Source organism: Citrus clementina, unplaced genomic scaffold (assembly GCF_000493195.1).
Source record: "Citrus clementina cultivar Clemenules unplaced genomic scaffold, Citrus_clementina_v1.0 scaffold_3, whole genome shotgun sequence".
Classification (NCBI taxonomy): Eukaryota; Viridiplantae; Streptophyta; class Magnoliopsida; order Sapindales; family Rutaceae; genus Citrus; species Citrus x clementina.
In genome coordinates, this window is record NW_006262339.1 from 17,717,528 (window position 1) to 17,731,405 (window position 13,878).

The window sequence follows — 13,878 nt, forward strand, 5'->3', positions numbered from 1 at the left end:
TACCATGTATATATATACAGGCTAAATGGATGTTTGGGATTGTGCTGGGTTCTCGAGAATCTTGTACTCCTCAATCCCATTTTGAGTTGTCAAATTTTCAGTAACATAATTGCTTTGAGTTGTGTTTTTGGACCCAGAACACTAGCAATCATCAAATAAATGACTTTGAAACATAATATATGAACAGAACTCAAATAAACGATATTTCAGAATCCACTGCAACCCCAAATGTGCATTAAAGGTTCAATAAAACTACCTAGACATAGCACACCTCACAATTTCCAATAACTACAAACACTTGCCCATGATTTTATCCAGGTTTTTAATTTCTAGACACAGAAATCCCAGATCCCACCTAAGCAAACACAAGTCGGCCAAAATCTATAATCTTCAGGAAGCAACCGAACAAAATGTAACCTCTATCATGCCAAAGACAGCCTACATGTGAACCAGCAAATCCTCCATAAAAATAATAAATCGTACCTTGGCATCGTTGCGAACAAACTGAATACCATGGCCTGGATATACGGTGGAGGAGCAAAACCAACACTTCTCTAATCTCATCTTATTATCGAGTTAGCACCAAATTCACTGAAACCCCAGAAAAGATCAAACAACACCAAAAAAAAAAAGTAATAATCAGTGTAAATCACTACTAAGCCCTCCAATTTTTGGTGTAAATGAACAAACGCACAAAAACCATCAATAAAAAAGGAAAATTTTAGAAAAAGAAATAATTTACTTCTGAATAAAATTTCTCAAGAAATAATTTCACATGCAACATTAGAGACGATAGCCAAAAAAAAAAAAAAAAACCTTTTATCAATATTCCGGATATTATTGAAAAAAAAAAAAAAAGAGAAATTGAGTAGAAGACTTACAGCTCAGGAATTGGCTCAAAATGTGGTGGAGGCTGGAGGGCTCTGCTGTGCTCGAGCTTGTCGTTAGGGTTTTTGTTTAAGAGACACAAGAAGGCTGATTTTGGTGATATTTTTCATTTGGGCCCTCAGCTTTAACAAAATAAAACATTTGGCACAGTAAAACTTTTTTAAAGGGCCCGCCCACAGTTAGATATTAATCCAACTAATTTAACCCTTTTTTTTTTCTTTTTCTTTTTTTTTTCCTTTCCTTTGTCACTTAAGTTTTTTACCATTTTGACACTAGAGTTGCGCTAGTAGAATATGACTATTTCTAATATTCGTTTTTTCAGGCATTTGGTTTAAAAATTTACTATGAATTTTATTTCTCTAATAGAGAGTTTCGAAACACTATATTATATGCTCAAATTTAACATAATATGCTAATTTAGTCTTATTGAAAAATCTGTCATAATATTAATTAATTTACGATGACAAAATTATTTCTCTGCAAAGATTCACTAATATATTCCAACTTATTGTAATATTGAAAACTTTGATATTAACATAAAGTAAACATATATATAACTATATAGTAAATAGAGAAAGATGAAAGGATTGATTGTAAAAAATTATATGATACGGGCTTGCCAATTGAATTGGATGCAAGGGACATTTTGCCAAGAGAGGAAGAAGGAGCTAAAACCATGACTAAGGAGCCCAATAATGAATTCGCAAAAGCAAAACAGCAGCTCAACTTTAGATCCGAGAGAACCAAGAAACAGCCAAGCTGGATGAAGGACTACACCACGTGAACCAGGACAGCAAGGTGGATGGATAATTCCTCTTAACGATTATTTGAATTCTGTTATTATAATTTAGATATTTTACCATTGCTAACTCATGTTTGTTTTTTAGCCTTAGAATACTCTAGAGGAGTCACGAGATATATATGCAAAAGGGAATATTGTGTTAAGACATGTTTATGAATGAAAGTCTTTTTTTTCATCTCTGTCTTATTCTTTTTTTTTCTTATTCTGGAGCCGTCACTCGCTCGAAGAGTGCTCAATCATTAGTACATTTTCTGAATTCTAGCAGTAAAGTGTATTATTATATCTGAGAATATTAAAAAAAAAGTGTGAATTCAATTTTGAATTTCGAATGACCCAACTGCATTACATTTGGTAGCTATTTTATAGTAAGCTAACCGACAAATATTAATATAGATGACAACATTAAGGCCTGTATTCGATAATTTAGTAACGCAATCTCTTTGAATCTTAATGTATGAATACAAAACTCATCAAATATTTGTGAGCGTATGAAACACAACTGGAAGGTATGGATAAACATTACACAGCATAACTCTGTTGAAAGCAAAAACTTGGAAAAGAAAATGAGAAATTTCAAAAGTTTTTGGTATTTTTACATTTTCAATCTTAGGGTGAATAGTTGGTAATTTCCCAAGAGATGTTTAAAGTATGGTGTATTGTCAAATAAGAGATATTAGCTCAATTTTATGTCCAAAATGAAAAAAAGAGATGGCGCGAAGAAATCAAACCGACAATGCCCCTCCTTGATATTTACCTAAAGATTATATAATATTTACTGGAACAAAAGTTACGGAAGGGGTTTGATGAGTTGAAAATAGAGTTTGATCATCATTTTGGGTTCAACATATTGGCAATTTCCTTCGGCCCCATATGGATGAAACAAAGACAACTATGATACAAAAACTTTCATCACTTGATCAAAATTCAACTATATAAATTGCATCAAGCCAATCAATTACATTCGACTAGAAGTTGGAGGATCTAAACAAATTTCCAACCATGTAATGGCATAAATTAAATAGTCCAAACAGACAAGGCTGACGGGTATTATCGAGTCTCAAAACGGTATTCAAGAAAATTAAAGAGCCTATGAATGTTAAAAACTCAATCTCTTAGCAAAACATGGTTCCTTCTACTACTAACACTATAACTTAAAAAGAGACTCAAGCTCTTGCAGTTTCTCCTACTCAGTTCCTCTTCTGTGCCGCAGCGATAGAGGGAGGGATCTGCCTCTCGGTCTCACCACCTATTATTAGGTGGCTTGACCTTGTAAATACGAACTATCCAGTTAGATGTAGTAAACGCCTCTTCCAAATGTTCAAGTTTGATATCCTTATTTCCAATTTCGACCCCCCTCGCACGATCATACCTACCAACCCAAAAAGCATTTACGGGAATTTTAGCAATGTCTATAAGCAACAATGCCCTTCACTGTGGAAAATCTCAAGAATAGAGGCAAAGCAAACCATATTTAGCTTGTCTCCGCATAACACAACAAAAATTTCATGGAGGATCACAAGCCTCAAATGCAATTGATAATGTGATAAACAAACAGACCTTATGCATTTAGAGAATTATTATTACTTACCCAGGAGGTTTGCCATACTCTGTTACCAGCTCTCCAAATCGATAGTATGATAGCTTATACCTAATCACATAAAAAAATAAATATACAAGTTAAACTTCTTGATAATCAGAAATTGCACTACATAAAACACAAATAGAGAGAGAGAGAGAGAGAGTTCTACTCAGGAAATTTGCTCCTATTTGCTAATCAATATAGAAAGGAAACTTTCCCTTAAAGTTCCAGCAATGGAATTATTCTTCAGATAAATAGAGATAAAAATTAAATCAAACATAAGAAGCCAGAAACCTTTGGTTTAACAAAGTTCGAAGTAGCCAATCTAGCAAAATAGAATGGAAGCATTACATCACAAGTTCCTAGAAGAATATCCAAAGAAGTGAACCTAGACCATCAAAAGTATAACTAAATTTCTCCTTAACAAATTTTATTTTGAAACAAATGTTGAGGACTAAACATGGGCTTATTCTTGGCCAGATGACAAGTGAAGTCATGATTCCATTTAGGACTTCAAACTCATAGAAATTGAAGGGAGAGAAAGTAATAGTTCTTATAAGTATCATAAACTCCAATGAAGCAAACAAATAAGAGAAAAAGCCTGGACAACAAATGGACATCAAGTGCAAAATTTTCGTCCAACAGAAATGTAAGGATTGATAGAGAAATGCAAACTTGATGAAACATATAAGCCTCTACAATATAGAAGAAGGCAACAATGACTCTCATTGGAAGATCACTTGACGATGTGCATGTTTTTTTTTTTTCCTCCTTTTTGTAAGATCTTGACAAAATGCATGTGCTCACGCAGACATGTGAGTTTGAAGTTAATATTCAACCAACAGACACAGAATGGAGCATAGCCCCCAGAAAACATAAACTCTTAGACAGGAAGCTTAAATCCACCAAATTAACTTGGCAAGTTAGTCTAAGGCCGCTTGAATAAAGTAACAGAGTTGTCAAAAAATGTTGGAGGAATTAGCAAATGAAGTTTTCAAGGTACCAATAATATGGTCATGTAATACCAAAATTTTCAAGCTAAAAGCTGTCCAAATTAATGCAGCAATTGATGGTCATAATGTTAAAACAAGAAAGACTCATGCCCAGGTAAGCCCAATGGACCTCCTTGAAGAATTTCACTATGGTACAAAATACTGTAAACAAAGACTGAAATCATCATTATCATTGTCCCGATGGACATAAATGAAAGTTAAAAATAGAAAAAGATGAAAGTAAAATAAATCCAAACTCAGGGCCAAATAACTGTTACATGATTGTTGCCATGCAATACTCCATAGGATCATAATAAAACTAAAATAGGACAAAGATAACAGCAAAGAAACTTACATGAGACAGTTCAACATCTTTGGTGCTGCCCCTTTATCAACACGGTAATCCCCATTAACAAGGTAATCAGGTTCCTTGATTACAGGGAATACTCCACCTCCAATTCTAACCATCCAAAGAAATCTAGCACAAAAAGAATTGTCTTAGTAGAAAGCTATGGCACACAGCTGATGATCATCAGTGGCAAAAAAGAATGAATTGAGATTATAATCACCGGCCATTCTTAAACGGACAATGGTTTTCTTTACTCAGGCCAAAAATGCACATTTCTGATGATTCCATTTCCAAAAATAACATTCATAAATAAAAGTTAAAGATTCTACAAATTCACACAATTATTGTTTTTGCTAAGAAACAAAACATTATATAAATAACTATAAGAAATATGTACAAGGATTGGTGGGGCTACAAATCCACAAAATTAATGACGAGAAGTCCCAATCTAACCAAAACACTCAAAAAACTGCAAAGGTCTAAAAGTATCCCAAAACCCAAAAACACCAGCTCACTAAGAATGCATCCTTGTTAAGATACAGAAGCTTCCCAATTTAGCAAAATAAAAAAGAAAGAGATGTCTTTGAATTCAGCAATAATAGATGCCTAGAGGAAAGCCCAGAACTTCACTTTGTCCCAAAGATGTGAAGGATCTTCCCCAGAACATGGCCAACGAAAATCATACCAAAGGTAGATTGAATGAAAACTAATCATCTTTCTTCAGTAACAACAGAAAAGGTTCAATTAAAATTTTGTTCTCAGATTCCGACGTCCCCTTTTTCCTTCAAAATCTTACTGTTTACTATATCTTACTAATATTAAATTGAACATGAACGAAGAATCAACCCAAAAAAAGAATATAAGGCGTTCTTTGAGTTGATGAAATAATGTTCAAAATGCAATGTCAAAAGACTCACTTGTTTATATCATCAGATGAGTAGCCTGTAACGCCACCAAAAACAACTAATACGTAATCCACATCAAGTGATCTCATTATCTCGTAGGCCTCATCCTCATAAGAAGACATTGCACGCCCAACAGTAGCAATGTGAGTATTGTTCCAGGTATTGTTATCAACAATAACAGTTCTGTTTCCCATGGCAGTGATTTGGTACCCATAATCCCACCAGGACATGACCTTAGCATCAGGCGGAGTATTTTGCCGCAGCCAAAAGTATGCCTCACGGTAATCATCAAAGATGACTCTATTGCCATGGGCACCCCTTGCAGCCAAAACAATCGAGGGAGATGAGTATGCCTCTGATGTGACCCAGGTACAGTGGGTAGCATACTTGCTAAGCAAGTAGAAAGCACCAAGAAGCAATGCAATAGCACCATTCTTTTGAAAAGGCTGGGATTGATCAAATGAAGCCTAATTGTCCAAAGAGAAACAATAAAAACATTATCTCTTTATGCAGAACTACCTTTATGAATCAAAAGAAAAGATGTTAAATTTGGCACTGAACCGGAAGGAAATGCAGTTTTATATGTTTGACCGAACTGTAATTTCTAGTTAGAGATTTGACAGAAGATTTTCTGCATTATCACTAAATCATTCAATATTACACAGACCGGAGACAACAGAGAAATTTTCTCAGTTTTTAGCACTTGGCATATAGAAGACAACAAAGCAAGTCAATTCTCCATACTTATCTCCCAATACATCCAAATAACAAGAATAAGATTTTTTTTTTTAAAAAAAAAAAAGAGCACAAGTAGCAATGCATAGAAAATTCTCCGCTAACTACAAAGTTGTTGCACAATCACTAGATTCATGGTCTATGAACCTTCCAAGTCAAGCCTCACTTTTTCTTGTCCTAAACATTACTTCTAAGAGCATTTCAATCTAGAGAGATAAGTTAATTTGCATAACAAAGAACTAAGACATGTCACAAGAAGTTTTCATTTTCTAATGGTCCTTTCAGATAAACAACCAGGTATCTAGTTATAAGATAGTAGCATTTATATTACTTCAGTTAAGTCCATCAAATAAAGCGCAAATACATTGACATTATAGGGTTAACTGAAAAGTCATATTTCTAATGCAAGAATATTAAGAGGACCGGGAGCAAACAGAAACTTAGCCATGCTTAGCAAAAGAAATCCACTACTTTCCAGAACCAAGAACAACAAAGAGAGAAGGGTGCGCTGAATATATCAGTAAAACCCTCACCTTAGAAGAGGCCTTCGAGCCACCAGTTCCTTTGCTAGAACCAGCAACAGCTGTCTTGCTTTTAGTCCTTAACAATGAGGTCAAATTCTTTATAGTGGCAGAAACAGCAATAGCACTGATTAGGCATACTGCTGGTGTGGCAACAAGAATCAATCGAACCATAACACCAGCGAAATACATGCTCGTGAGGCCATACATAACAATAAATATAGTGGCATCTGACAACTTCTTGAAGCAGAAATAGAGACCAGCTGGAAAAAGGAAAAGCAGGATATGAAAGTCAAACATGAAAGAAGACCATGCTGTCGGCTGATGCTCTGAGACAGATGCAATGATTGGGATATTATCCTTAGCGTATGTTGGATCCAACAAGGAGTAAAATCGGCCTGTCCACGGAGAAATATACCCCGATGCTGTGCCTACTCCCAACGCAAGAGCACCTACAGCTATGGCAGAGGTCACAGTGATCCTCAAAAAGGCTTGAAACAGTTTTGTGTCACTTAACATGTATTTAACCCAATCTAAGAAGTAAAACACCTGCACCAATTGTTCAATTATTTCCATGGTAAGCATTTCACATCAAATTCCAACCAAAATATTCTAAATTTTTATCATGAAAAATTAGTTATACTTGGCTTCTTAAATATCCATAATTACAGACATAAGCAAATCCCATTTTTTAGTAAGAAGAAAAGGGGAAAAAAACAAATCAGAAGACCAGAAAAACAAAAACTTATGTTTTACATAAACAAAGCAAAAGAGAGGACCACATTGCAATACCTGCATCAAGAAGAAAACACCCATGGCGGCCATATGCTCACCAGATTGCACATGCTGAAACCCAACAAACCGAATTTGCATAGCCAACAACATTCCCAAAACATACATACAATTATAAGCCACGTACAGTCTCATAGAATATCTCCCAGTAATCAAAAGCACAAGCACATACAGTGGAATCAAATTGATGATGAACACATATCCACCCCAAGCTGAAACCATATAAAAATACCCAAATGCAGATGCAAGAGCCCATGCCAATGACCCAGTATTGACTGCCTTAACAAACAAGTAAAACGTCAACAACAGTGCGAAAATTGCCACTCCCTCGTTATCATAAGACCCAGCAACCGATCTCGATATGTATCCAGGACAAATAGCTATGAATGCAGCAGCTACAAGCCCAGCACCCGAATCCCAAATCTCTTTACCGAAAAAGTACGCAACCACAGTCGTATTCGAGGCAAAAAACGGTGCCGTTAAGACACAGACCTCACGAATATGAACCGCAAACCGGAGGAATCGGAGAGTCCAGTAAATGAAAGCAGCGGTCACCATTAAGCCCGGGTAAAGGGTCCCACCGATGATACGGCCAAGTGGGTACCAGCTTTCCGAATCGAACCAGTTCCAGAATTCGTAGAATCCCTTCTCGGTCAGAAACAGCGTCGTTCTGTAGTTGAAATAGGGATCGAACTCGTGGATCATTGACTCGTAGCGAAGGACACTGAAGAGACGAGTGATGAAGGCGAGAATGTATACTAGACCGAGGATCGAGACGCGGAGCAGAAGCTCCTGTTGCTTCGTTTTGAGCTTGAATGACTTGAAAGAGAAATTGCTGAATAGATCTGATTCCAGGTTCATAGCTGGCGCCGCCGTGGCTTTTACGGCGCCGTTTTGGGACTCTGTTTTGCCGACCATGATGATTTGGGGATGAAAGAAAGGAAAAAAAAAATTAAATTACGGGTTTGGATTTATTAGTGAGATCGAGGTCAAAGCAGTGAACTTTCCATCGAATTGTTCGTTAATTATGAGTTTTTGGAAAATTAGGGTTTATGAAAACCCTGGAAATGGTGATCTGGGAACAGTGAGGGTGAATGTTGTGTTGAATCTACTGGTAAGTGAGTGGTACGATGAAAAGTGAAAAGAAAGAGGAACCCCAGGCTTCGAAGGATTCTGTTAAGGATCCAAAAAGCTGTAGACAAAAGTGGAAGTATTTAAGAAAGAATTTTGTTTCAAATCAATCATTCAATCTGTTCTTTGTACTTATTGGGCTTAGAAATGGGCCGGTCCATGAACTTTGACATGGGATTCAAAATTTATAAGGGAAAATGATTTATACGCCCCGAACGTTTAAGGAAAAAAGATACAAAATTTCTTATTATTAAAAAAATATTTAAATTTTAATTTATTAATCAATTCTATTAATTTCTATAAAAAAAATTATTTTAACATTATAATAACAATTATCTTCTTCTAACGTACAAGTCAATATATTGACTTGTACCATTTTACCTATAAATTGTTAATAAAATTACGAATATATCATTATTTATAAGGATTGAATTTTTCTGTTGAACACCAGCCTTCTATAAGTAGAGATGAAGAAGCCTTTGTAGCAATGGCTTTAGGGCATGAACAGAAGCTAGGCACAAGCAGTGGCGTGAACAGTGTTACGAGCAGTGGGGTCTATGTGCGGTGGGTTAGGGAATTCTATTAAAGGTTTGTGATCTTTTTTATAGGGTTTCTAGTTTGATCAATTAAATTCAGTGTTTAGAGTTTGTGATTTTTGGAAGAAGGTTTTTAGGTAAATTCACCAGTTATTAGAAAAGAAACAGACCATATTAACCTTTTAATTACACAAATAAATTAAATCCGTTAATAAGTTAGGATTTAAATGTCTTTTTTTTAAATGTTAAAGAGTTTTGCGTCTTTTTTCTTAAACGTTTGGGATGTATTAGTCCTTTTTCCAATTTATAAAGAGTTGTTGGACAATTGACACCCCTCCAAAATACTTTTAAAACCTTATTTTTAAATTATACTCCACCTAATGTTAAAAAAAGTTTTTAGCTTTAAATAACTAATGAAATACTAATTAGGCAACCCAAGAGGGGGGTGAATTGAGATTCTAAAAATTAAGCAATTAAAACTTAATGCAAATTAAACAAAGCAACCAAATTTCAAATAAACAAATTAATGTGCAATGAAAAATAAAGAGATAGGGTAAGAGAGAGCAAACACGCAATTTTTATGTGGTTTCGACCAACCGTACCTATGTCCATGCCTCCAAGCTCACCGAGCTTGAGAATTTCACTAAACGAGCCTCCAAGGCTTCAACAACTTTTACAATTGACTTCCAAGGTATCAAAAGACCTTTATAACAAGAGATTATCCTCAATCTCTTAACTCAAGTGTATCTCAACACTTACATTCACTCAAAAATCAAGATTACAAATGAATCTTCTCTCACACAATGTATTTAATTACAAATGAAAGCGCAATGTGTGAATGAATGAAACAACAAAAAAAATTTAAAGCTCAATAATGGTTGTATACTTAGTAGCAAGCTCAATGATAACTCTTGGATATCTTTTTATTTGAATTTGATTGGCCCATTTTATAGTTGGAGCTAAAAACTAGCCATTGTTGACATTCTGAACAAAATCAGATCGCTGTTAGCTGCTGTCGGTTAACCGTTTTGAGTAGTCCAAATGACCGTTGAGCTAAAATTTCAAATAATCAGCTAACCATTTGGAATTATCGGTTAGCCATTAATTTTCAGAAATCTGCAAAACAAATTTGGCTTGGCCGTTCTTACTAAACGGTTCACGGTTAAAATGTAATTCCTTTCTGAAAATTATTTGTTAGCCGTTTGATATTATCGGTTAGCCGTTTGATATTATCGGTTAGCCATTTATTTCCAGAAACCTGCAAAACAAATTGTGCTTATCCGTTCTTCCTAAACGGTCCATGGTTAGAAACTAACATCTCTATGTAAATAATCGGTTAACCATTTTTAACAAACGGTTCACCGTTATTTTCTAGAATCAGTATTTTAACTGACTTTTGCAGCGAATGATTTTTTGATTAAAGTTAACGATTATCCCAATTCATAAACATGTCTAGAACTATTATACGGTTTTTAAGAATTTGTCTATTAATGAAAGTGATGTTCATAATTTATATACATATTTTACCCTTTATTATGTATTTGCTAGTTATTTTTATTTCTTATTTTTAATTAATTGCATTATTTTATTGAATAGGAAATTAATTTAAGATTATGGATAAAAAGAGCATAAAATAGCTCAATTTTGGAAGCATTAAAGATTAATTGATTTTTGGAAGCAATTAGACATACATGCATGTGGAAATCAAGCCAAGGAACCGAATTCAACAAGTTAATTCATCATGCGCATGCGGATAAAGGAGAGAAATTGATTTTAGCTTTAAGAAGGGACCCGCACTTTGCTTTCATAAATGGAAAAAGGAATCCTATAGCAATTCTAAGTGCCCAGCGCGTGAGTGAAGCCAAAGCAAATTAAAAGGCTTGGCCTTTGGCTTAAGAGTTGGAAAAAGTCATTGGGGCTCATTTTAAAAGCTATATAAGAAAGCTAAACTTTGGCTTTTAAGGAGGGCAGCCGCCAGTAGGTTTGGCAATTTAGCCTGATCCTATTTTTAGTCCGATTGACCCGACCTTAATTGTTAGGGCTTTGACCAGAATTTTTGAATTTCGGGTCGGGTTCGGGCCACAATTTTAAGGCCCGAATAAATTTAGGGTCAGGGTCGGGCTTTAAGCCAACCTGACCCGACCTAACCCTATTTGCAAAAAAAAAAAAAAATCACAACATGACACACGCACACATCACAGACAGCCACAACATCACACGATTCACAGTTTCACACAACACACACACACAAATTCTCAAAAACCCTAGGCCATTAAGCCAGTCACCCAGCCCGCCGTCGAATCAGCTAGCATCGTGACTATCACCACACGCCAGCCAACTAACCGTGTCTTGCCGTCGCGTGTCTCGCTGTCGCGTGTCTCCCTGTCGCGTGTCTCGCTGTCGCGTGTCTCGCTGTCGCGTGTCTCGCTGTCGCGTGTCTCGCTGTCGCGTGTCTCACTGTCGTGTGTCTCGCCGCCAATCTGCCATCGTGACAGTCCGCGATGTGAGTGAACCAGCCAGCCGCCCGTTGCCACACTGCATACAATTTTTGATTTACCCATAAAACCAACAGCACTCGATCGGTTCTGTAATTATTTCCGACCAAAATTGTAAGTTCAAATTAAGTTTATGACCAAAATTGTAAGTTCAATTTTTGACTTCTTTATGTCCTCCGTTCCAGCAGCCAATTTGTTTCTTATAATTAAGTTTAGGTAATGAAATTAGATGGCAATGCAATTGCCAATTGTTATTATATCTTATAATCCAATTAGATGGCAATGAATTTTTATTTTATTTTTGTGGTGATGGATTAGATGGCAATTGTTAGTATTATTTTCTGTTTAGCTTTAATTAAGCAATGAGTTTGGCTTTATAAGCCAAAGTTTGATTGGATTTTCATAGTTCGATTTGGTGAATTTGGAAAATAGCTCTATGGTGGCTGTTGCTGTTATAGATTTCTCTAAAAGATTTCTCTACCATTGGCTGTTGTTGTTATAGTAAAATGATTTTTGGAGTCCTTCCAGAGGTGGTGCAATGAAAATGGTTGGCTACCATTTTGGCAATCCTTGGAATGGAAGCAAGTGGTTCCTATGAAAGAAAATGGTTTCGGTAGGGTTGGGCTAGGCCCGACCTGATGTTGGCCCGATTCGAGTCAGGCCCGACTCGACCCTAACTATAAATAGGTAGGGCTTTTTTAGGGCCGGGCTTTAATTCTTTGTTGATCGGGTCGGGTTGGGTTTGGCCAAGCCCGAGCCCGACTCGATGTTTTGCCATCCCTAGCCGCCAGAGGAGGCAAGAAGTGCAGACACAAGGCTGTGAGAGAAGAATAAAGCAGCGACAGCAGCAATTTAATTTTTATGGCTGGTTTTATTTATTTTGTTGCTCTCAATTCAAGTATGTCTAGTTAATTTTTTTTTTACTGAGGTTAAGGATGAAGCCCTATTTTATGAAATAATTATGTTTTTATTTAATTAATTCCCTATATATATTCTTTGATGATTATGATTTTTATTTCACATGATTAGTTGGATGTAATTAAAATCTTTTCATCAATTCTGTAATGCATTATTGATTGTTAGGATTAATATTCGATTAAATCTATGCTTGGGTCTATAAAATTTATACATGATCATCTTTGATTTCATGTCTTTCATTAAATTGTTTACACAGAGTGCTTAGAAAAACTTTGACTCTTTGTTATTCAATATATTTACATGAGATGCTTAGATGTCATACTATTAAGCAGAAAAAGAACCTACATTAGATTTAATTACTTGGGCTTAATTGTTATATCCATGAGATGACATAGATTGATTTCGAGTTGTCACTCTAAAATTGGGGATTAATTAATAATGGGAAATTATCAGCCATAGACCCTTAAATAACACTTGTATCAAACGTGCTACAACATTTTTCAAGTGTATCACTCATATACTCTAAGTTGACAAAATATTTCTGCCATCCACCAATACGTTAACTTCCGTTAGAAAGTTAACAGAATTATGGCAAATTGATTATTTCGCCCTTGAAACTCAAAATGAGGTAAAAAGATAAAATTTATCCCAAAAATTAACGTAAATTTTCAATACATAATTTTTTTTATTTTGTTATTAACAATACAATTTTTTATTAAAAAAATATGAATTATTAATGGTGCATATTATTAACAATTATCCGTAAAAAAATATCCATATTATATCATAAAAAATTATTAACAACATATTATTTACAATTATACATATTATACCATAAAAAATTCCAGTTGGAGCTTAGAGGAGTAGATCTTCAAAAATTTAGGTTAAATTTTGGAGGAGTATATTCAGTTGTAAAGTAACTTTTTTTAGCAATTATTAACAATTATCCGATAAATAGGATGACATGTCATTTTTATCAATATATCATATGACATATCATTTTTTACTAGGTAAATGGGATGACATGTAATTTTTTAAAAAAAGACTAGATTACCCTTATGATGTCAACGCTTGCAAACAGCAGTTAACGGATTAGTAGATGGCAGAAGTGTTTTGTCAACTTAGGGTATACGAGTGATGCACTTAAAAAATGTTGTAGCACGTTTGATACTGGTGTCATTTAAGGGTATATGGCTGATAATTTCCCATTAACAATTAGATAATTACTAGTTGAA

At 35.1% G+C, this 13,878-nt stretch overlaps 2 protein-coding genes across 2 annotated transcripts in view; both read right to left on the reverse strand.

The window, feature by feature from the left end:
- LOC18047615 (probable ribosome biogenesis protein RLP24) overlaps window positions 1-990 on the reverse strand; it is a 2,625-nt gene extending 1,635 nt beyond the window's left edge. Inside the window, 2 exon segments of the mRNA XM_006441355.2 lie at window positions 484-591; window positions 882-990. Coding sequence (XP_006441418.2) covers window positions 484-564 — 81 coding nt within the window. The 5' untranslated portion in view covers window positions 565-591; window positions 882-990.
- Window positions 991-2,599: 1,609 nt separating this feature from the next.
- LOC18047616 (dolichyl-diphosphooligosaccharide--protein glycosyltransferase subunit STT3B) lies at window positions 2,600-8,773 on the reverse strand. The gene is made up of 6 exons (XM_006441357.2): window positions 7,564-8,773; window positions 6,784-7,320; window positions 5,528-5,982; window positions 4,617-4,739; window positions 3,279-3,338; window positions 2,600-3,059 (listed from the first exon to the last, which is right to left on the reverse strand). Exons 1-6 carry the CDS (start codon window positions 8,479-8,481, stop codon window positions 2,930-2,932), a joined length of 2,223 nt encoding a protein of 740 aa, XP_006441420.1. The 5' UTR covers window positions 8,482-8,773; the 3' UTR covers window positions 2,600-2,929.
- Between the last annotated feature and the right edge of the window lie 5,105 nt (window positions 8,774-13,878).